At 38.8% G+C, this 26,123-nt stretch overlaps 1 protein-coding gene across 1 annotated transcript in view; it reads left to right on the top strand.

The window, feature by feature from the left end:
- Positions 1-26,123, top strand: part of Sol1 — a 575,562-nt gene that overhangs the window by 498,086 nt on the left and 51,353 nt on the right. Inside the window, exon 9 of the mRNA XM_076794675.1 lies at positions 5,787-5,973. Within this exon, the coding sequence (XP_076650790.1) occupies positions 5,787-5,973 (187 nt within the window). The remainder of the gene's footprint in view (positions 1-5,786; positions 5,974-26,123) is intronic.

Here is a 26,123-nt window from a genome sequence, read left to right as displayed (position 1 = left end):
CTTTCGTCGTATTTCGGATGAAGAAGAGGAAAGAGGAGATACCGATTTTCTTATATCGGAATAAAATTGTACAAATCTAGCTTATCTAGCCGCTACGGGTCACGAATGACACCGGCATAGCATTCGGAGGGTTAAGCACGGGCAAATGAGCGATACCGGGGACAGTCACTTCGGAATACGAATGCGCTGTGTCAAAGCGTATATCCTTCAGCGTGACATTGTCATTCAAAGTGTCAGGAGTTGCTTCAAGGGGAAGAAGAACTAGCGGAATCAGTTTAAAGAGGAGCACACGAGTATAAACAATATTTTCGATATGCTAATAATCCCGAGTACGATATCAAGATACATGTATGCCCGGTAGCACTGTGATCCAAACATTCATGCAACATTCATGAGCCATCGTCCGTATCGCTTCACCCTTTCAGGTTCCCGTGCAGTAAATCCATGTCATATCGTATCTCCCGGCTTTCAAGCATTAAAGAACCTCCTCGCGACGGTTTCTTTAAAAGTGTGATTTTTCTTGGGCTGATTTGCGCACGCGTTCCTTTTTGCTCGGGACGAGCGCGCATTAATGCAATGACACAAAACAGACAAACAAGCGGATGGAACGAATGAATAATGAGATTCGAAGAGAAAAGGACGCCGAGGATGAATGGATATCTCCAGCACAGAGCTGGCGACACCGCTGCAGATACTACCTGTCCCATAGAGTGTATAAGTAATACAATATTTCACTGGATTTCTTATACAAATTGTTTTATTGTGCCGTTCCAATATCAAAGTGAAACCTTCGAGACAACAGCTGCTCCATTATGTGTTATCATTCACGAAGATCTGCAAACATGTTAAACCGCAAATTAAAAAATATGGTGCCAGTATAAACAAATTCGTAATTTAGAAAAATTTATTAGGAACGCTTCCTAACGAACTAACTAAAAAGTGCAAACTGAAGAGTGTAAATAGAGTACAATGTAAAGTATTTTTAAGCATGATTAACATTACAGTTCAATAAAGAAATGTTTATGAATGAAATATAAATGTGAGAAAGATACATTATGCATTTCCGGACAAAATTAATAGGTCAGACACAAAACTGTGAAGGTATGACAAAAATTTCAGTTTGCTGCTTATTCAAATTTTGCAAAATTGTTTCAGATCATTTTTACTTCACACAAAAGTTCGCAGTCTAATCAAGAGTGTAGTAAAATATTTTTAATTGATTTTCACTTTTCACGTTTTTCCAAATGTCGAAGTGATTTAAAAGCAAGGTTAAAAACTAATCGACTTACACAACCAATCGGTAACAAACATTCGTAGATTAGTTTTGAACAAACATTTACCGCTACAAACTGTACAAGTATTAGATCAGGTTGAAGAAACTTCAACGGGTATTACCAGACATATGTTAGAAATATAGATAAGCCCAGACCGGAAGCTTATCTAGTTTCTAGTTTCGAGTGAGGTAACAGTATATATAGTACAGTGGTGATTCGCCGTGTATGTATGTATGTGCTATGGTATTGATCGACAATTTCAATTAAAATCTGGTTCTACTGTTTCAAAGGTATCGATTTTAGAAGGATACATTTCGCGACGCGAAAAAAAAACTCAAAACCATTGAATTTCTGGTGTGAACACGTTTTCCGTAAAATTTTTCATCCGGCATATTGCTGTTCCGTCAAATATATCTATGTTTGAATAACAAATACTTGAATACGATTATTGAAGCTCGTGTCGGCACAGTTGACCACCCATCGACAAATGTAATATCATCGGATGGAATGGTTGAATTCTCGTTGACGGAAGTTGTTTTTTTCTTCTAGCTCGTTCAAGCAAACTATGACGTCCTTTGGTTTAACTTGCAATCACAATTTATATTCTGAATAATAATTCCATAGGGTAAGAGACCCAATTACTGCGGGGGGTACCAATTACTGTGCCTATATTAATTACACATATTTTTTCACTTCTTCGAGACCAACGTTGATCTCATTGGATCGAATGCTAATAGCTAATAATTTAAGCTGGTCGCCATAAAATTACAATTTAGATGGAAAGTTTTCAACCCTGTGTCAAAACGGACCCAAGTCCCGCCCAATCCGGGGGCTAATAAAAATTTATAGTCTTCCAGCCGACAAAAGAATCGCTGTTAGTTACCAGAGCATCTTCTCGAGGTATTAAAATGCAATGTCTCATGTAGCCCTTCGTCCTACGACATCGACAGAACCCGTTTTTCGGAGATCTATTTTACGAGCACGCTATATCATTTCCACCAAGGGTGTATTTGGCGGATGAGCTACAGTGGAGTCGTAAACTTCTTTTTTGGCTAACCTCAGAAGCTTACTCCGTGTCTTGGAACAACCGCCCGCAGAAATTTGAGACAAGAGAAATTTGATCCCTTCGGAGACCATCGTCGCCCGAGTTCTTGTAGCTGAGGCTTTAAGATGTAAGCCGTGTCCCTTTTGAAAAAATTATCTCGAACGTTCCGCTATTATCCCAGCTGGTCTGCCATTTAGTTCACTATTAACGCTGGAAGTTCTACACAGTCAACATAACCGATTTACACAACATTTTAACCAAGATTGTGTGAGGAAATTTTGTTACACAATTTGTTAACAATGTGTTAGCGTTTAATTGTATCTTCTTGCACATGAATTATCTCTCACAGCAGACAGTTTTTAATCGGTGAACGTTTATTGTTGTGCGATAGTTAATAGAATGTGCGTCGACCCGATGCCACCGTTCGCGTCCTTTGAGTCGTTTACTCTCACCACTTGCAACTCCATCGATGTAGACTTTTCCGCATGAGCACGGTATCTTCTAAACTTCCGCTGCTGACAGTTGCAGCTGTGGATCTTCGGGATCGGCAAACATCTGTCCAATCTTGGCGTGCTTGATTTAGATAGTTTCAATTTAAAAAACAAGTTAAACAAGTCACTCCTTTATTTAATAATTTCTTTCTTGACAAAGAACTACTGATCCCCCAGGATTGAAACTTGGATTTTCGGCATTTTCTCGCCAAAATCTACAGGATTACGTTAAAAGGAGTTAAAAATTTTTGGTTTCCTGAAATAAAGTTTAGCTAATTCTTCTAAATCTTGTTTTATATTTCTTCTAACCATTTTGTTCATTCTTCTTTTATTCTTTATTTAGTAAAGAATTGATCTTTCTTTATCTTTCCGACGTGTTAAGTTCCATTCCAATAATTAATGGGAAAGCCGAAACATGTGGAACAATTTCAAATTGAATTGTCTAATTTCTTTCTTCTTGATGAAAAATGTAAAAGCACACGTAACTCTAGCTGGCGTGGAGTGAAATAAAAAAGCCAGATAGGATAAAATGTTACTTTCTTTTTTTTCTGTCACTTCATTGCATCCCATATTGCATTAACGACGATCATATTCCATTATCACGAGATGCATGCCAGACCGGAAAGCTTTCCGTCAAGTTCGCGTTATTAAATATAGGAAAGAGTTCGTAATTTTACATCGGCCTGCGAAACGATCACCGTGTGCGTCCGCCTTTGAAGCGTCTACGTTTCACGCGTCATGTGGCATCCAACTAATTACGCAAACAGCTCAATGAACCAGACGAACAATAAATTAATACTCTTTGTGTCCGGTAATTAACAATGCGTCGGCTAATTAAAACTGCGTTCAATGGCGTGGAACGGACTATGCGGAATGATTTTCGTAAACATTTCCCAGAAGTTTACATCGTATCGTTAGTTCAGGAACTTAGGAGATCTATGATACGACTCATGAAAATATTTTGATAAAGTAAAAAAGTAAAAAAATTCATTTGCTCTTACTTGACTAATACGCTTATGATAATTAGTCTTAGTTTTGATTGCCATCTTACATGTTTACCTCAACAGTGTCACGAACATATGCGAATAAAAATTTACTTGAAAATCGAATTGTATTTACAGAGAAATATTAAAGCGACGAAAACTGCAGTTATTTCTGCATCAAACACATAAATCAGTTGAGATGAAATTATTAGTAACACAAATCATTTCGGTTATCTTGAATATCTTCCTTCCATTTATTAACAGAAACGGATATTAAAATAAGAACATATTTACATTTGCAACCGAACGAATTTATGTTCCAATTTAATAAAATACAAATACGAATTAGAAGTGTAAACGTGGAAACAATGAGTAAATACTTAAACATGCGACAGAAATGGATTCGCGGCTGAAATTAAATTGCTGTCATAGAGTATCGATGGATGGAACGGTATAAAGTAATTAATTATTACATTCGAAGGTATCCGAGCATTTCGGGATCGATACTGGCAAATGTAAATTGCGGATGTATTTGGATTAGGACTGCCTCAAGATTCCTGGATGAGCAGTCAGTCAATGGGGGGCTCTCCTGGTTACCGTAATTATCAATACCAGAATCGCAATCAGAGATACTGTCAGGATTATAAGTGCGATGAGAGAAACTGGATTTGCTCGAATTCATCAATGTTGGTATACTACATCCTTGCAGACCCATCATCAAACTGACTAACCCCGCCTGTGCAAGCCCTTAAACTTACACTTAAACTAAACTTAAACTAACACTAAACAAGTACGCCATTTTAAACATTTAATAAAATGGTTTCCTCTGCAGAATGCGTTCCATTACATTTTTCCAGCATCTCCGCGAAGTTTCTCCTAAGAAAAGTTATAACCGTGTTGTAACTTTATCATAAGTCCTTAACTATGCAAAATAGAGAAATGCTTCAAGTGAATATCATTCGCTCTGGTAACAGCTATCCAAAGCAGACACGTTAATGTGCCATTTCATTAACAAACAACCGAGAAGAATCTTTTGTAGCTGTTGACCTCTGTCGTTAGCTGCAGGTTCGAAAAACTAACAGCATTGTGACTTCTTTAGCGTTTAGCATTTTGTTACCCTGAAGAAAGATGATGATTGGTGTGGTCGTCATGAAACTGAGCGGAAAGACGAACATATTACTTGTTTCGCGTGTAAAGTGTCCTTTTGATACGTTCAGCAAGTTTATTCGCTGGAGTATCGAGCGGTTATGCGACCATTTTATGTGGAGAATAACATCGACATTCTTTACAAACTTCTTAAAAGAAAACCCCAGTTTCAATGAAACGTGTATGAGTAATATTCACAAAAGACGTTTTCCTTACTTCTGTGTAACTCAAAATATGGCTGAACTTCGCTTTCTGGGACCAAAAATGTTTAATTTAGATCGTGTTTCAAAATTATAACCGTATAACTTTTGAATCAGTGAAGTCCTTGCAGTGCAACTTCGATTTTTGGAATTTTCTCGTCAAGATCTACAAGATGATCTACAAGATCCCAGAAGGTGAAGTTTAAGCCAAAATATAATTGCACAAAGGTTACTTAAATACAGGTGCAAAGATAGTTAGTAAAAAGTGTTATAAAAATTACTTTTAAGGAATACTTTACAGACTTTTACTGGAGGTTACGATCGAAAATATTAACAAAATTCGCGAGTATAGAGAAATGGGACTACGTTAGAAATATAATATTTTAAGCGGCAAAGAGATTTAGGTAGTAACTAAACTTATTGTTAGGTTTAAAAAAAACTGAAAGAATCGGAACGATTTATTTGCGCCCGTAAAAGTGTTCGCACTAACGAGGGGGATGTCCGTTAGAATTTAATTGGGTACGGCTTTATCACCGTTCGAGCGTTAATTAATTATTCTTGTAAGCTCGCACCACTTTTTCTTTGTTGTTTAGCGTGATGCCACTGTATCTCGGCCTCTATCTATTTTATTATCCTTTTGCTTGCAGCGTCACGGTGCGACGCGATCTTCAATAGTGACATGACGAAAACAGGGGTGGTCATGTCGCCAGGATATCCGAATCCTTATCCAGCCAGGTCGCACTGTACATTCGACTTCAAAGGACGCGGCAAGGAACGGGTCCAAGTGATTTTCCAGGATTTAAATTTGTATCATACGTCCGACCTACCGAACGAGTAAGTTTCACACAATTCTCTCCATCTCAACTGTTGCCACGACTGCGGATTTTCATGCAAAATAGAAATCCCCTGAATACGTTGCAAGGAAGAGACGTCACATAGAAATTTCTTTCTTGCTCTAATAATTTCAATAAATTCAGAAGAAAAAAATATATTGCTATCCCATCAGTACTTCTAATTTTTTCACCGTTCTAACTGCCACCTACTCATTCTTCTCGTAAATGTATAAAATCCGCAGTCTACTTATTACGTGCGAATATTTATGCAAAATATAAATCTCCTGCGTACGCTGCGTTCTCTAATAATTTCTCTGATAACACTCTGTTTTACACATTATTGTTATTCGTAAAATTTTAGCTGTTATAAGTGCGCAAGAACCCACAGTATACTTACGATGTGCACTAAGCCATTAGAAGCATGTTTCCAACCATGTAATAATTAAACTGTGGATGTAATGCAGTTACAGCGCGCACGACTGTCTAAAACTGGATCTAGTGAGAAGTTTAATATAGCTTAACCGGATTTCGGTTCGATTTCTAACTTAATAAAAGCTTGGGTGCATTAAATCAATTTCAGTGCGATTCCGGTCGCTATAAAGTGCTACAAAGGAACTCCAGTTTGCATAAATATTCGCAATCTCGATAATTCCAATTAATAAAAATTCGCCAAAAGTCCATTTTCCGTGTCAGCAATTTTATCGAACTGAAACTATTGATAATTATGGAAGCAATAAGGAAAGTTCCGGCAACAAAAGGCACTGGAACATTTGATTGACGAGCATTTGAAAATTAAGTTCGGGCCATACAGCTGGGGCATGGTCTCTGCTGATGAATGAAATCCCCAGGAAAACACCGCGATTTTTGTTCAGTTTCTTGTAATTAATTCTTGGCGTGATATACGCGGGGCACATCGCGCAAAAGAAATATGGCGGCAATTCTTGCTTCTGACCCAGTTTCCATTCGCGCCGGGTCTTTAAACAACATCCTTTCCCATCCCTGAAAAGCTGAACAGCCGCATTTCGAATGCAGACATTCTTCCTTTTACGCTCATATCACTGCGAGCTTGTTGACGTAATTGACTTAATTATTTTTCTTAATGGTTTCGCAGTTTCCTTTCACGCGAAACCATTAAGTCGAAATTACAACTCTTTTTGTCCGGCAAGGACGTCGGTTTCTGCGATGACCTGGTTAAGCAGCACTTGCGTACATCGCGTGATTAAAAATTCGTTCGGCCCGCTCTAATTGTGCTAACGGGTGGATGAAAAAAAAAAGGATTGTAAATTATTCGAAGTGCAACGATTCTGTCCAAACTGTCTCACGTCCGTTGTTGCGAACGGTTACATTAATTGCAATTAGTGGAACTTTTCCCAACAGATACAACGTTGCCTCGGTTACATTTTATATTTCTGTTAAACGTTCACGCGAAACGTTGCAACTCCGAAAAACTATGTTTGCAGCAATTTCCTATAAAGGAAAGTTCACGTGCACGTGCATACTTTCTTTACAGAACATGCCCGATCTACAAACGTTACTTCTCCGTTTGATACTTGTTCGTTCACTGGACAGGACGCTATATTTCTCTAAAATATGCAATTACAAATGCAGCAACTACTTGTTAAATAAAAGCACACGGTGGAAAGGAGTAGAACAGCAGCTGGGGACCACGCGTGCCAATCTCTGAGCGCGGTATTAGGTTCAAAAACGAATTTCTCCGGAGTATACGGTACCACGGCTTGTGGAACACTCTCGACGAAAGGGCCACGGTGCTTCGCATCGCGGATATCGACGCGGAAATATTGGGAAGGGTCCCGAAGGTCACGTGCATGCGGCAGACATATTATCAAACACGCGAGTTTGCGGAAGAAAAGCCCGTCAGCCCGACCAACTGAATTGAAGAAAGAGCAAAAAAAAAAAAAAGAACAGGCGTTCGCCGGATGAAAAATCGGCACCTATTTCGAGCGATTCGATTCGATCGACCGCTTCTTTTCCCGTGCTTTCGCCGCACGGGAACGGAGGAAAAGGGTGAAAAACCATGGGAAATCGGGAACAATCGACGTCGTTCGACTGCCGTGCGTTGTGGTGGGGGTACGTGTGTACGTGTGTGTCCGTTAAACGTTAATTTAACGGCGTCGCGAACCGGTAATGCGAAAAAGAATCCGAGACCAGGGCCCCGTCCGATGCGTACCGCGTTTTCGAGCCCTTCGGGCGCGGCGTCCCATCAAAAGGCAATGTAGAATTTGGCAACCGCGATCCTGAGCTCCGCTTGACGTACCTTCAAATACAATTTGCACGGAGTGGATCGAGAGTGGTGTGCCCGAATTCCGCCATTAGTGTGCCGATTGATCGACGAGTTCGTTCCGTTGTCCGACGACGAGGATCGGACGTTCCCGGAATTCTGCTTGTCCTTGTGAAAAGCACGGGAACGGACAGTTGCGATCGATTTCACGAGCGCGAACGCGACTCTGTGGCTGTGTGTCTATGCGTCCACGTATCCACGCGTCGATTGTGTACATGTGAGCATGTGGACAGCCTCTAAAGCGGCCCCGTTTGGCGACAATTGCCGTCTACAGTGATCGACAAAGTAATAAGACGCTTTACATGTTTACCGCGAATCCGAAAAAGGCATTCGAACACTAAATGTCCGACTCTCGAAAAATTCCGAACGTTCAACCCTTAGCACTCGAATTGTTTACCTTATTAAATTTGTTTGTATTTAATGAATTACTAAACACTTCAGTATTGTACGAATAAATTGCACCATTTTCGTAAGTATAACACGAAGAAGAATATACAGAAGGGAAATATTCTAGGTCGGAAGAAATGTTTCGTTTTGGAGTTAAAATAGCTTCGAGTGCAAAGGGTTAATAGTTTCGTGAAAGAAAATGGTACAGCAACGAACTTGGACTCATTTTAATGCTTGATTTCTCTATATCTTCTCAATCCTTCATTTTACGCCAGGGGAAGGAACTGAAAACCTATTTCCCCGAAAAATGCTACAAGTTCAAATATACACTATATAGATAATATAGGTAATAATACGCTAGATAGATCCTGTATAAATTCGTAAAGTGTCTTATTATTTTGTGCAGAAGCACGTTTGCAGAGCCGCCACGCGGCAACCAATAATTCATGGACAACAGAAATCGCAGCAATCGAATTTGTCGGAAAAATAACTAAATCGCGGAAGCGCGAACGCGAACGATCGCGCAATATTTCCCTCGTTACAGGGATGACGCTGTTGCACCAGCCGAATATCATCCGCATCCCGGCTTCTGTGTGTTTCATATGCGCTTTCATTGCTATGAAAATAGATGGTGCCCGCTACCCCGATGACACGATTCGATTACGAGCGGTTTAGGAGGATTTATTTACAGGGGCGTTACCCCCAAGTGACCCATCCCGGGCTCCCTGAAATTTACATGTAATGTAGAACTCGGCAAATATTCGACACGTGTATGTGTACGCCCACGTTTTTCGACTACCTTCGTTTATATTCCGGGGGATGGAAATGACTCTCAGATTTGGGGTTGTTTGTGTCCGGAAACTATTGGTCACGGAAAAATATGTTACAGTTTGATCAGGGTATTATTCGATACTGAATTCGAGCGTGTAGAGAGATTTCTGAAAAATTTGTTCGAGTAAAAGGTACACTTTGAGGACGATGCGCGACTGTTAATTTATTTCTGTATGATCGAAGTTATGCGTTACCGATTGTTGGAGATCCTGAATTTTTTATATTTTTTATTGCCATCCTCGAGTTATGGAAAGTATACAGTAACGCTTGTAGGTATATCTCACCTAGTAATCTTTGAAAATGTTTTCTTATTTTGAGGGTTGGCACTGCCAATAAATTACGATTGATTAGATTTTTAAATTACAATCGATTGAGAGCCACGAATTAATTGGTACACCCAATAATTTCAATTAACATAATCACAGTGGGATCTATTTTGACTAATTTTCCGGTCATGCTAATTGTACATTTCAATGGACCGAGTAACATAATTATATCAGACATAATTATATTAGATATCGATAAATAAATGTATAACATTACCGAAAATAAAATTTTGTGTCTATTAAATTTTTAAGGCAGAAATGTTAATAGCATTACCTGGGATAGAATTATTTAATTTTTCTGTTAACTCACGACTGAATATTTTAAAGCAACGAACGCGTCTGTTTCGCGGTTTATTATCAATGCGGCGTCGACAAAAAGTTCCGTGTCGGTCACTGGCGACTGGCACGGCAGCGAATATATTAAAGCCAAAGTTAGTTGTACATTGTTGTTTAATTTATTTTTTCTTTCAATTTATGCGTAATAAAATTCTCTCAACTGCTAAAACGAAATCCCTATAAACCTGCGGAAACTTTTTAATCGAATGGAATTTTAGTAGCGTCATTTGTTTTAATATCCTCATTAAATCAACTTTAATGCTTCCTTCAGGAGAAAACGAATTTTTCCCTAGAAACAAAGAGTTGAAGTATAACAGATCGGAACTTGCCCCGTTGCATGAGTAACGGACTGTTATGTTAAATAATTCTACGAAATTAAACTATGCAACGTTATGAAATATCCACAGCAGAGCAGTTCTTATTTTTTCACTTTACTTTGCCTCAAATTTTTCGTCAGTTAACTACATAAATTAGATAGGTATTTCATATGATATTCATTTGTATGCATTTAAGAGTGGAGAATGGATAAAAATGAATAAGGGAAGGCATTTCATTAAATCTAGTGAATGTTTCAACATTGAATATTTATTGTAAAATGCATCACTCAAACTTACTTCAAATTCGGAATTTACTTAAAGAGACGCGAACTTTAACATTACTGCAATATCATTGGTAATTGTTTCACATCGTTAATCAAAGTACAACAGCACAGGTACTATATTTCACCTTCGTTTATTAATATTACGCGCCCACATTACCAGCAGGTTCGCCAGCTTTAAAACTCGCCAATCCTTACTGCAGGTTTTATCTGATCATGCTCTGAGGTGAATTTAAATCCTTGTATCTGCAGTAAATGGAATGAAGTGTAACTCGTAAAATGTTCCCAGCATGAATGAAAACTTTATCACAGTTTTACAAACGATGGTACAACATAATACAAAGTTTAATCTGTCTACGAAAAATTTTACTCTAGTTACTATCTCTTGTTAATTCCAAAAACATCACTTTTCCCGTGTCAGCTGTACGTATAGTGCACACGTTAATCTTTCAAATTTGCGATAAATACTGTTCCCCATATTTCATCGCCAATTTATCAACGATTATTATCGCTCTATTAATTTATTTTATCACTTTCCGTGACTAAATCAAGTTACGGGCAAAAACAAAGTGATTATTAGTCTGCTGAAATAAAACATAAAATAGGGAACATTCAAAGGATTTAAAAATGATGCTGTGTTATTTTCAACTATTACTTCTGATCTATAAACGATAAAGATAAATAACAAAATCTGCTTAAAAGGCAACGCAGAGAATTTTCGAGACATTGCTCTTCATCGTAGGATCATTCAGCGTAGGATAAGGAATCAGCTAGCGAATTCCGGTTTCAAAAAAGTGCTCGTCCGCTTTCCGGTAAGCATGTTAGGGTTGTTTCCTCCCCTTCGTCATTCGTGCTGAAACGCTTCCCAAGCGGTATCTTTTTTCATTTGGCAGCGCCGTAACGCGTCGCGCGCAATGCCTACTTCCCGTGCAATTTCATCCAATTTTGTCCGTCGATTTGACTGAATCAGGCCATCGACCTCTTCAACATTCTCAGGAGCGTCGGGTCTTCTTTCGCGGTACCCATCGGGCAACCCCCTCATGCTCGTTTTGAAATGGTTTGCAGCACTTAAGCACCGATTCACATCTCCGAACACTGTGTCCGGCCGCTGATTCCCAATGAACTGCGAATACTCCTCAAATTAGTTATTAGTGAATCGAGCGTTAATAACAATTAATTAAATATGGCTGTGTTGCGAGTCTCTCCAGAAGACTATATTAATTCATACAGGGTCCCATTGACTTCTACATTTGGCCGATATTCTCTGTGGCCTTGGTAGAATTAAATTCACTGCAATATTATGAGTTATCGCGTCCCATCCTTCCCACGTGAATTTTTGAAAAATCTTTGCCTCGTGCCATTGAAAAATAGAAGTACAACATAAAATATTTCTACAGAGATCTTGTTCGAGACTGTAATTTACGCTTGGAAATCGATCGTCGGAATACTTTTTCCGTTTAGTAGAGACCGTGGAACTTGTTTTGTTCTACGTAATACGCAACGCAGCCTCTTGTAACTTCTGCAACAGTTGGAGTGGGATTAAATGCAGACACTCGGCGGAGCAAAACATTCGTACGATCGAAAGGACAACAACGAGCAAAAAGAAAACCGTTCGCAGTCCGAACTGATTTGTCCGGCGCAAGTAATTCGTGTCTGCAAGTTAGATGCGCCGCGCCGGTGTATTTTTCGATGCTCGCGACGCTGAGAACTTGTACGTTGATATTGAATGATGCAATTCCGTTACGAAAACACGGACGGAGGGGATATTGTCGGTAGTGGTGCTCTGAAGTCTTATTTAAATCCGACAAAGGGGGCTGTCCTCGATCGACGTCTCGACGAGCCTTTCGAATTTCTGTGAGTAGTGTATCGAGAATCGACAGAACGCTGCATCGGTGAATGCAGCAAAGAGTGACGTACACAGGTCGAAGGGAAACGTCTGAACGGTATTCCGAGAATCTGCCTATAACACAGCGGCTGCCTGACAACGGGAATTGCGATCGGTCAGCTCCTCGTTCATTTTCCACGTGCTTGGCCTTAAACGCCGTTTAATTGCCGCCGGTACGTTTCATCGTGCGGTCGCTCGAGCTGTGTTTCCCTGGCGGTGTAATTGTTGCCGTTACGTTTCGGGGAAAACGAAATGATCACGCGCAACACCGTTGTTACCAGGAACTTAACGCTGCTGAACAACAACCTGCACGCCGGGGGTCGCTTGCATTTAACCCCGCGTTTAAACACCGAGCGCGCAGATTTTCTCACGGTCAAAATTCTGCTTGATGGTTTTATCCGGACTTGATTCTGCAAAACCCACTATCACCATGGAAACTATTAATGCTTCCTCTCATAATTAATTTGCAAACATTTACATTCTATGCTCCAAATAAATCACTGACAATTTTACCATTATTAACACTAGATTCACAGAGATTTAAAAACCTACTAGGCTTTTAGACTACTTCATCAAATTAGAAAGATTTTTATCATAATGTATGCTTAAAGAGAATAACTTTGTTGAATAGATTTGAATGATCATGAATTAAAAATTTCGGATCCCATGATTTTGACGAGTAGATTGCTATACATCTAGTATTAATTGCACGTCTATATTTATTAAAATAGGTATAGACAGATAAACGGTATGAGAATTCTCGAAACTATTAGATATAGTTTATACTCCCGCTGGGGCTCTCACTGTTTTAATATTTTAATAGATCCATCTACATAGAGAAAAAAATGTTCAACAAGAGAGGTTAAAACTTCACGCAGCTTCTGCGGAACTTTCCGCGAAAGTAGACGGCTGTTATGTTCGAAGCTTAAAATTTAAACACGAGTTACGAAGTTCTGGCATAAGGAAAAGTCATATCATGCACGCTCATATATCAAAGTTTATTGTATAGAATGTTCCTAAGCGTGCGAACGTAAAAGTTCTAGGTCAAATACTATTGGGGAAACACAATACTTGAGCAATAAGTCTTTCGTGTTACTGTGATTGTTTCCGAAGAGGATTCCGCAACGTTCGAATGTGCTGGACGAGGCAAGTATCGTAAATTCAGGAATCGAATTTAGGTTTCTTTCAGTGTATTCGTACCCAATGCACAATTTAGTTAAATTTCATGTACAACTAATTTATTTTGTAACGTGTTTAATATACAGCAGAGCTAATTTCTGTAGAACTTTTTACGCAAGACGATAAAATCGATCGGAAAATTTTGAACTTTAGAACTTACAACTAATTTCGTTCTGCAACGTTTTTAGCGTATAGCAAAACTAACCTTTTCATCATTTTTTACGCGAACAGAAATTGTTGATCTCGTGGTTCGGAAAAACTCTCCCCCATTCTCTTTGAAAATCCAGGAACTCCAACATTATTGCTACAAAGTGGAAGTATATCGAATATGGTATCAAAGGACATTCTATGTTCCCTTTGAGCTACGCAAGCAGCTTCACAATATATTCTCGTATATCTCGAATACCCTGTGTACACATAACTAAGATACTGTTAATAATCAAGATAGTCATTGTTTCGTATAGGTATGTCCTTGATATATATCATCACTTCTAATATAATATCGTGAATATTAGGCTTGTACTTCCGTTGAATATTGTCTATTACGTCAGAGTAATTTATTGGAGCGTAATATGTGACAAACTTAGGGCGAGAAGCTCTACGCTCGCCCACTTGTATAGGCACTGACTTAAGTTCTAAATGACAGCTATACCGTTAAAATATTATTCATACTCCATATTAGTTGCCTTGTAAAATAATAATATAATTATTTTACGCTTTTATTATAACCAGGCAATTTTATTTCAATTTAGTAATTTAGGTACAATTATATTTAGATATTGGAATTAAAACACTCCCATACGCAGGTTTGGCTGACTATATTTGGTTGCTCTATAAATTATTACCTATCTCACGTAATTTTTACCATTTCATTATAGATGATCAGTAGACTGCAGATCTTTATGCAACAGAAAGATTATGCAAGTCGATTGCACAAAAAGCAGGTGCTAAATGGAACTGCATTTCCTCTTTTCATAATTCGAATAAATCAAAAATAATATTGCAACGTTAAATTCAATTCTTCTAACGCCTTTACTGTTATGCATTTGACCATTTTCGTCACAAATGCACAAAGTCGTAAAATAAAGTTTGAGCGGACGGATTGGAAAGTTCGAGGCGATTTTCAAACATCCGAATAACGTGCAAACCTAAAAATCATTTGTCCGTGGTAAAAGAAAAAAATATTTTGCCGCAGAAAAAGTGTCTCAAGTGCTTTCGTTTTATATCAGGTTGGCTATGGGTATAGTGCGCGTAGCGAAGGTGCATTCAAATGCAGAAGGGTATTTCGGTGAATAGGACGAGGAGCGTCCGCGACCAACATCTGATTTTCCTGGCCAGTTTCCTTCCAATCATCCGAGTGGATTGGTTGAAATTTTCCTTGAGCGTCACACAGCCCCCCAGGCCCTGCATGTATGCGCTCGGCGTGCATTCATTCGGTGTGCAACAAACGCACACAGTCTGCCGCGCACGTAACGCCAGCCGTATGCGCATGTAATAATATTCTTTATGTCGTCGCACTCGCCCGACCACTTGGCTCGAACGCGAGTCGAAAACTGTTTGCTTATTAAAACTGGCCCGCAGTGTGTTAAGATTATGGTTGGGATTATTGGGGGAATAAACCAGCGTGCACATGGAAATTGAGATGAACATGTTCCGGCGGAATACGGGCACGGTTCGCGTGCGAAAGTGTTCATTGTAAACTTGCGAAAGAAGAACGAAACGTAACGATGCCAAGACGCGAGTGTCTCTGGTAAAATAATCGGGAATTGAATTGGTAAACTCTTGTGAGGACAACATTTTTTCAATTGGATGGTTCTGGTTTAACATATAAAATTTCGTCAATTTTATCATCCCTTTAAAAACCCCGATAGGTTGCATAAACGGAAAAGAAAGGGAAAATGTTCGAAACAAGATATACAGTGTAAGTAGTATAAGGCTCCATATGTCAGACACGTGTCCAAATCGTTACATTCGTGCACAGAGACAACAAGAGCGAGTACGAATATAGAACATAGAATACTTTTGTGTACACATACACATTAATTGCATTAAATAAATTCTTGTATAGATATATTTGACTTTAATTTTTTAAAAATCAAAACGTACATACTACAGGTTATAGGAGCTCGTCTTTTATAATCTGAATGTGTCAGAATAAAACATTTCAGATATCAGCACTCCATTTTCGAGGTTTTAAACCAGCAGCGAACACGAAATTTTCGAACAAGGCTAAACGAGAAAATAAAATGTCTCCAACGAACCCATTAGCGAAAGAAATCATTAGGCAAGAGGTACAACATTGAACGAAAAATCAACAAGCAGGGTCCCGCTAATGCCTCGGCGAATTTCCGCTAACAAATTTCAACGACACCGCTCGTAAACTACGAACAACTCGAGGACTCGATAGCGTAACATAATTCCTCGTCTAGCTGTTAAGATAAAATCGAGGTTGCAATATTTCCTGGCGGAAGAGGCGAAAACGGCTAAAGGGAGGGGTGGAAAGGGCGACGATAGAGAGGGAGAGAGTCGGTGTACCTGAGCAAAAGAAGACGGAAAATGGGATGGAACGCAGGGATTTCAGCGTTGGTAGGGGTATCTGAGGGAAAAACGAAGGTCACGATCGAAGAATGTCAGGCCGGCGTCGGGGGCCATTGCGCAAAGTTATGTGGTAGTGGCAGCGAGTGTTGAATATGAAATTGGACAATACGCGTAGGTGTGAGGGTTTTTGGTTGTGCGCGGGCCGGGGGGAAAGGGCGTACCGGGAAAAATGCATCTTGATTTCTGTGTTTCTAACGGGACGTGAAATCAGTAGCGAATGGAAATACACGGTGGTCCCCGGGGTTGAAGCTTCTTTTGTCGGGGAAATGAAAAGTTTTCCCATTGAATATGTTTTACGCCACGCGCCACGCGCCACGTCGCGTCGCGTCGCGCCGAGCAGACGGGAGTGTGAGCCGAGCGTGTAAGTAGTGCGAGAAACGGTTCAACTAGGCGAACCCCGGCCCTCTATATTGCGATAACGGAACGAGATGAACTTCTTTCCGAGCCTTCTCACCCCGGCGGCACTCTCTAAGTCACCGAATTGCTCGAATACTCTGGTTATCGTTATCGCCTAGCCTTATCCGGAGAGCTGGAGCTCTAAGAGTTACAGACTGTTACGTTTCGTCGGCTCGTTCGCTTCGGTGGCCCGGCCCGACAGACTTAGGACCGAGATTTTCAGAAATGGCCGAACTTCAATCCCAGAATTGGAAGTCGGGTGATTTCGATTGGTATTACTGTCAACCCAGTTTTCCTGCAGCTAGTTTTACCAGAAGTACAGTAATGTCTCGATATACGAGCAAGAGATCTGCACGATATCTGTGAAAAATGTATTCCTACTAATTGCAGAGTTATTATTTCTTTGCGTAGCTTTCAGCAATGTATTTGCCGCATTTTTCTTATTAAAATGAGATCAAACGGTAGTAAAAGTAGTAGCAGTAGTGTTTCATGCGTTTGGTGTCAAAGAATCGTTAGAAACCGTTAGTGTCGATATTTCGTCTCCTCACAATCCTCAAGTTCTGACATATATCGAGACATTACTGTATATACTTTAATACTAATCTACGCCAGTGAATAGATTCCTGTCACGTGGTCAGTACAACAGAACATTGATCAGTCAGTTGATTTAGTTGATCGGCTTATAGATTAGGAGGACGATAACGAGAGGAGGATGTTCAAGATGGGATTCATGTGATAGTGATCATCTGTGTTTCTGTTCCTCGAATGTCGTTTTTACAAAATCAATCGTAACAAATGAAAATTTTCACGAGCATTTAGTTGTCCACTATTTGTTGTTCACTCGACCGAAGGTAATACAAAAAATTTCATAGTTGCAATGTTTTCGTGACCCGAGTGGTAGAGATCAGTGTACAGGAAATTTCGCTGAGGTTGGAGTGTCCCCAGCGTATGGTCGCGGGGTTAAAAAAGATCAAGAGTTTCCTGAAACCATTTCGCCCACACTATTGCGACTGAAGACTCGATACGTGCAGTTCTATAGGACGCTTGTGAAACGACTGAACGGTCCCTGGATTGTATTACTTTGATGAGGGTCTACTTTCCAGGTTGAATCACGGATACAAAAATCGTCTGGATCCCCTGTGGACTTAAAAATTCTTTTGATTTCTCGGGCGTATTTCTTACAATAATCTTTATTGTCTTTTTGGATTTCCGAAGAAAATAATTGTAGTATTTCATTCCTACCAGGGCTTCTTCTTTATTATTTCACGTTGCATCGAGTTTTCTATAGGTTGTTGACAACCATTTTCAGGGGTCAACGTGTTGAATTTGACATTTGTTAAATTTTGTATGCTAAGAAAATGTTTAAATTCTCTTTGACAACTTCTTTTGCAATTTCTCCAACTTTGCAAGATAGAACGACTGCATTATATTCGATATTCTTTCTGACGCTATCTCACCTCTTCGTACAACCATCAATGTGAATCCAACGTAGTGTGACAAATTTTTCTTTTAATCCTGGCGCCCTTTGTGCTCTAATTGTTAGGTGATTTAATGGAAGAGTGCTTAATAGAGAAAAGAAAGGGACGGCATAAAAAAATTATGTGAAAAACAAGTAAAAATAAAGGAAATGCTGGACAGCGAACAGTAGAATTGCAAGAGAAGCAATTTGAAAAGATTTTCGAAAGAAAGTCCGTTATTAATTAAAAACATTGTGAACTAGACAAGTTGCTGGAATATCTGGTAAAAGATTTTAAAAGTGTGAAAAATTAATCCGAAAGCAGTATCCACCAATCCAAAAAAAAAAAATAATAGGTACAAGATTCGGAGAGAAGAGAAGAATGCGTGGAATGTCTAGCGAAGCAAAAGAAAGTTTGAGACATCAGGTGAAGGAATGGGGAAAGAGAAGAGACGCCAAGACAAAGCTGGAAGGCGTTGTAGCACGTAGGGAGAACGAGATGGTGCTGTAATGGCTCAACAAGGTAAAGAAGTGCAAAAAAAGAGGAATAGTTGCACGTAAGAAAGGAGTAGCAGAGTAGGAGAAAAAGGGAAAGAAAGAAATTGGTGTAAAAGATTCCGACAGAGTTAAAAAGAAGCTGAAATTTACTTACGTACCTATTAAGTCAAACGTAAGCTCAGAATATAATGAAGACACCAGACAAGAAAAGATTAAGAAAATTCAATATAATTTAATACTTAATTTAATTTTTGGTATTCAATACCATTAAAATTCTTTTGAAAGTTGTTTCATAGCTAGAACCAGAATCCATGACGTGTCATTTATAACAATAAAATGATTATGACATAATTCCATAATGTTGAAAGCACAATACAAATTCTCTATATATGTCAACAACACGGGACATGCCCGAGCCGTGATATGTTTACACTCCTCGGCGTCCGAGGACTCTCGAGCTTCGTGGCCCCTCACAGGGTATTCCCCGCAGAAGTGGGGATAATTCCGCGACATTTATCACCCAGGTCTTGGCGACATATATAGAGAAATTACAGTATACGATTTATTGACATTATTCGCCACGCATGTTAATAAATACACACTAGTATCTGCGAAAAAAATTGGATCGGAGACCGGTCGTAGATATTATCGGTGGAACGTCTTCGTCAAGAGGGACAAAGGCGAGCACACCAGCGCGTCACTGTTTATCCCGGAATTCATCGGCTCGTTATTATCGCGAGTTTTCATCGCGCGTTCGTTTCGCCATGCTTCCAGAGGCGAACTTCGACCTGCACGCGATCGTGATCTCGTCACCGTGCAGACTTCCAATTATTTGATATATGAGAACGTTCTGTTATTTCATTCTCCACTCTTTTTACTCTCTCTCTCTCTCTTTCTCCCTCTCTCTCTCTCGTCAGTAACGTGTTGCAACGCGATCGTGCCAGTATATAATGCGCGGAATGAGATGGATGGGCAGAACTACACGCGAGAGAGAGAGAGAGAGAGCTCCCGTACGCAAAAAGAAATTGAAAATGTAAAATAAGTATTTCCGCTGCGGGATGCCTCGTTTTCAGGTAAATGAAATTTGTACAGTCACGGCGAAAGCGCACTTTCCGCACGCGGCCGGTTAACATGCTCGCCGGCGAGAAATAATGGAACGAAGTAGTCAAGTGCCAGTTTAAAGCCGCGTTTTTGAAGTGATCTTTAGAATTTGCTTTTGATGAACGGAACGACCAGCGTGCTCGAATTGTCCGTAAAATATTTTTGCGTGCTCTTGCTCTTTGTGTTCGTTGTGCTCATGCTTCTCGGTCGAGCTAAAATTATTTTCTATGGAAAGAAATTGATTGGGATTTTTTAGCGATCGAAGCTGATTTTTCACGATTTTTTTATGCGAATCGTATTCCAGAAAATTTGAAATTCTGAAGCCCTTTCCGAGTATGCAATTTCATTCATCAAATTAGTTTGAAGCTATTTATGCGAAATATTGTGTATTCCCATTGCTAAACCTAGTTTACGTTACACGCCATTTGCGCACATTGCGGTGCACGGGATCGCATTCATGTTGTAAAAACTAATTTGTGGAAATAGGTGTTAAACAGAGATTTGTTTGTCGTATTGGTAATTTCGTCGATTTTCGAATGACATAAATATCCCGCTCGAACTTTACAACATTTTTTAGTACATTTCCTTTAAATATTCGTGTGTAATAAATATGCATAAACCTCTGCGGTGTATCTCGCTGGCTGTGCCTATGGGTGTGTGCGAACATGTTGGTGTCTTTCCAGAATAAATTTGTATATTGAAAAAGGCATTATTCATCCTCTTTACTGGGAAATTCGATGGGGCGTGTATTAATACGCCGTTATTGATTTCGTTCAGTGTGTAAATGAAAAATAAAAAACTCTTGTACGTGACTATAGTTGCTTCTATTGACTGGTCGCTGTTGTGTCAGTAATTTCCTTACTTTTGATTTTCTCATTTTGGCACACAGAATTATCATAAAACTCATCAAAAATGAACATTCATAGTTAAATGTTCTATACTCAAATTTCCTCTTTAATTATACTTCCACAAACTGTGACACAACGTAGTTATGTATCTCTTCTTTCAGAGTCGAATATAAAGTAGAAATTTATTGAATTTCATTACAGTTTTCACTTAATTGTATTTTACAGAGTCGCCCTGTTGCGAACGCATAAAATCCCAAGTCTTGCGATGGAAAACGTTTCGATCCTCTACAAAACGCGAATATTAATAATTGCACAATTTTGACGCATTGAAAACTAAATACTCTTGAAAAAAGATATAATTTTAAAATAACTTCTTTCTTTCTAAAGTAACCTGAAATATTTCGTTTTGTACTGAGTGAAAAATGTATTTCCTCTTTTCATAAATTGAAAATACTATGATGATATACTATAAATTCTTTCAATCTCGGTACTGGTTTATACTGTTTTCATGTACTCATTTCTGTCATAAATCGATAAAATGAGAAATGAACTGACAGTCTTTGATTTTGATAATTTACAATTTTATAATTATCCTTTCCTTTTAGCTCACATTGTTAATACATTATCGCCCAGCTCGTGAATTACTCGTGCGTATCGTAAAAAGCGTAACAGATTATTCATTAGGGAGCCAATTTAATCCACGAAAGTTAAGGATTACCTGGGTCAGCTTAGAGACATACATTTAACGGGAACGGAACGGAACAGTTAACTATGGAATTAGTACGATTCGTTATCTTTAATTTAAGGCTTGCCATTAACGCACCCTTAGCACTCGTTCCGCGCATACAAATTGTGTCGTTATGCGGTGAAAAACTTGGAATATTTCAGAACCCGCGATGTAAGTACGTGTATCTGAGAAACGCGGTTCTTCCAAGGACATGATAAATTCTCGACTCCGAAAGAACGTATAGATCTTTTGTATCGTCCCCTTTTTGCTCGAGCCGGTTTTACGCAACATTCGTACTTATTATAGTCGGTTCAGCGATCCCGGCGGCGCTGGTACGAAAATTTAGCGACTCCTTGAAATATACTTGGAATCCTGTCTTTGTGTTCCGTTACGCATTGGACCGTTTCATCCTAACGAACTGCCTGACTCTTCGGCGAAATATTAAACCCCCTCTTCATGAACACAGTGTTCGTCTGAACCCGTATTTGCACTTCGTTCGTCGCACAAACTAACCTTACAAACTATTATATAAAAATCAAGAGAACATTTGAAATAACAGCATTACAAAATCAAGAATAATTAGATCAATCATAAGAATCGGTACATCAATTTTTAAGGAGTGATTGGAAAAGTTTATGGTAGTTTTATATACGAAACAAATTTTTGACTGTTTTTGGAGACCGTTGAATGTGTAGTATTTTCTTTCTTTTTGGAAAAAGGGGTCTTCAGTTTGTGGAATGTTTAAAAAATTATTAAAGGCGATTTATTCTACAGAAATTAATTACAACGTGGCTATTTAGACAACACTATCTACAGTTTTACCTGTAAAGCAATTTTTGACAAAATTTACTCACTTATTTTTAAGAAATAATTTTATAAATCCGTGGAAAAATATTGCATGTATGTCCATATTTGCTAAAAAGAAAAATTTGATATGAATTGCAACGAATGAAATTTAGCACCTTCGTAATTTCGAATTCTGATTGCAGAATTGATTAATGTATACAGCTTGCCATTTTCAACGCATATTTTGGCCATTGTATGAAACCACTGGCAATTGCGTGTAATCGTTCAAGTATATTGCATTTCGTTGTAATATCTGATGGAAATGTTATGTCAAATATGACCTACTACAATATATCGATTTATCGACAAAAAATGATTTCCCTGAATTATTTTGTAATATGATATAATTTCCTTGAATTATCCATACCTCTGAATTTACTTAATAAATTCTTGCAATAACATTTTTATGATTTTATAATAAGTTAGTTTCGAGTCCATACGACGCAATGGTTTGTTCTTCGCGTGATTCGACAATTAAATTGTGCAGCAGCGAGAGTTATAATTACAAAAGGAATTGGAGATGCAGGTACCGTTTAAAAATTTTCTGGCTGTCCAAACATTGAGTCTAAAGAAATAATAGGACAAGAAGAAAACAACCGCTTCCCCGCAGAAACCGTCTTACAGTTTGCAGCCCTACTAATTTAAGTTACTTTAGCTTGTTTGTACAATTACGTTCGCAAAACGATCCTCTTCCTTCCTTTCACTAACTTTTAAGTGTACCATAACTGATTTTATGACGGTACACTTAATACGTATTCGCGGAGAGGCTAGCGATATCTTTTGCACAAAGTGGTCCGCGCAACTGTTACAAGCCGTGGCTGTTTTCTCGGCACAATCGAGACAAATTAATAAATACAGACAGTGAATTCAAGGGAGTACTATGGCTGAAAAATCATTATTACGACTTTCGCAAGCGCGACAACGCGTAGACATTTAACGATGCTTTATTATCGCAAATAGAATACGTACTTTCAAAAATATAATTAATTCCAGAGATATCTGTACAATAATAAATAATATTCACTCTCCCGCGGTCTGCGGTTGAACTATACATTTGAAACAGTGTGAAATTTGAAAAATGTCAGGGTGTAAGCAAACAAACAAAATTGTTATGCAATCACGGTAACCTTAAATAAATGAGAATGTAATTGGGTCGGGGTAACAACTTTCAAGGTATGAGGATCCGAGCGAATAAAAAAATTATTATACAATCGTAATATCCTTGAAGAAATGAAAATGTAATTGAATCTGGGTTGCGTCTTTGAAAACGTGAGAATGCAAGCAAATAAAAAGATTATTATACAATCTTAATATCCTGAAGGAAATGGTTCGAAAAGGTCTCTGCGAATGCAGTAAGGTTAAAAGAGATTCTCAACTACTTTCCATGTTTCATTTCATACATTTCGTGCAACTCTTCTTAATTACTTTCATAGCTGAACTCATCTGATCACTAAGACTTCGTAGAAGTGCTACACTTCCCAAATTATTCTCCAATTTGTAATGAATAGTCAAAGCAGTCCGAGTATTAATAATTCGCAATTTTTCAAACGCTTTATCACAATATTTTTTCCATTCTAAAAAATTATGCAATTGTGTGGTGTCGCTTGAAAAATCCATTTCTATGGGCTAACAATTTTTTCTGATTATACTCGGCAATACAACACGTGCACTAAGCACGTGGAAAGTTTAGGTTGGTAATCAGAGTTGCAGGGAACTTACGATCGCTAAAGGGAGCCGTTTGACGAGCGTTTAACAACGCGATGCGTCTGATCCATTGCCAGATCAGCGGGTTTAGCATTCAACTCGAAATCTGCGTCGAGTTCGCTAACGAGTAATTTGAACGAATCTCTCGCCTATTATTATCGGGGTGAATCTACTGTTACTATCTCCCGATCAATATTACCGTCGGAGTCGTGCCAGTCAAACAAAGGACCTCGTGCGCTGCAATAACCATTCTAAAGTACGGCAAAAAATTATCATGGTTTCATACGTGCCGCGTGTAACGAGCAGATCAAACCGATTCGATTGATCCATCTAACGATGGAGCGGAACGTCAAGTTGCTCCATCAGTAGATAGATAAAGAGCTTTTGCGCTTCAATGACTGAACGACTGATCCCTCCGACTCTTGCGGCCCCCTTTTTACAACGGGGAAATTGCAGGATGGAAATATGAATACTTCAAAATATTAATAATTTCCGGCAATTTTTCATAGTCTTCTTAAAATCGACGATCTACGATTGAGAATTTCTCAACTGTCCGGAAGTGATAGAAATCTTATTCCAGCAAACCTTTGGAATCGATATAATTTATTTATTATCGCTTTGTGAAAACTTCTTCCAAACTGACTGTTAAAGAAGAAAGTTATCGAGCTTCTTTCAAGTATTAATATTGATAAAATGCCAGTCACATTTTATATGTAGAATACACAAATTAAAATATGCAAGGTGTATACAGGAACTGGGTCAAATTATAACTCGATTGTTATGGAACATACAAAAGAGGCGTAGAGGAAAATTTTGCATGGCTTAACAAACTTTATAATCCTATCATTCTATATTTCGAGGAAGTACATTGGTGCAGTTGTAAATTGATAAATATTGGAAAACGATGATTCGATTGAGTTAAGTAAATTTATTATTATTTAGCAATGTTTGATTATTCCAGAGGATGTACCAAAGTGTTGTCGTGACTATTTAATATCGTGCAGGAATAAGAGAAAAATTATTTCGTACAATTTGCACGGTAAAAAGGGCCATTAAAAAGACCATCGCGCAAGTTTTTTATAGACAGGGTTCGTTTTCATAACACAGCTGTAAATCGGGAATTTCGTACGAGGAAAGGCGTCGTCGCAGTTCTTAATAACCCCCTGATTCGCTGGATTTAGCACCGGCGGACTATTTGGTATTTCACAAGTTGAAATTCCGCTCGGAGGGGCGTCATTTTGACTTCATCGAAGATATGCTCGCCGATGCAACGCTTAAGCTGAACGATATTCTGGCAACAGACTTCCGTATGGAAATTCGGAGCCCTTATGAGCGTGCCACTTGGTGCATAGATTTAGAGGGGGAATATGTTACGGCTAAGGAGAAACAAAATATGTAGCTCCGAGGAAGTTACGTTTTTTCCCAGTTAGTATTAAAATATTTATACGCGCGTAATATAAACCCTCTAATTACTCATGCACGTTTAATTATCTCTGTTTATCTCGTGATCTTATGTGTTCACCTATGATCCTACCCTGTACGGAACAGTTTACTCGTTTATTCTGAGTTTATTCAGAATCGGTACAATTCTTGCTTGCCAAAATCGGATACGAACTTTTGCAATCATCCAACGCAATCTGTTTTCCAAAAGAAGAGGTCTGACGTACCAGTGCAAAATCAGTTTCCCTACCGTCACTCCCGAACATTGTAATCAGTCTGGAGTGATCGTGGCAGGGTGGACAGCTATTATGACCGATGGCGTAGGTCAGCTCTCTGCTTTCGCCGAGCGAGTCATAATAAACGCTTCAATCACTTTGTCGGCTGATGCCCGGCGTTTCTTATAACCGCAATGAAAGACAGGTTGCCATAAAACCGAGTACGATTGTTTCACCGAATATATATGTATCTGTTGGAATTGCATGGTTTCATAGATTATCGAAATAACAGACAGTTTCGCGAAAAACATTTTTAAAAAAACACGATATACGTCGTTCACAGCGACAGATCAACAGTATTGGATCGTGACGGATCACGTTCGCAGTCGCGAAAGGATTAAAATTTCAAAATGCACTGTTCACCGAATTTTCGGACGAGCAATTCGCGAATAAATCAATCTCCCCGGGTACCGAGCTGCGA

The sequence above is a fragment of the Halictus rubicundus genome, chromosome 10 (assembly GCF_050948215.1).
Source record: "Halictus rubicundus isolate RS-2024b chromosome 10, iyHalRubi1_principal, whole genome shotgun sequence".
NCBI classification, from domain to species: Eukaryota; Metazoa; Arthropoda; class Insecta; order Hymenoptera; family Halictidae; genus Halictus; species Halictus rubicundus.
The sequence above is the reverse complement of the archived record's forward strand: the minus strand, read 5'-3'. Positions and strand labels throughout refer to the sequence as shown.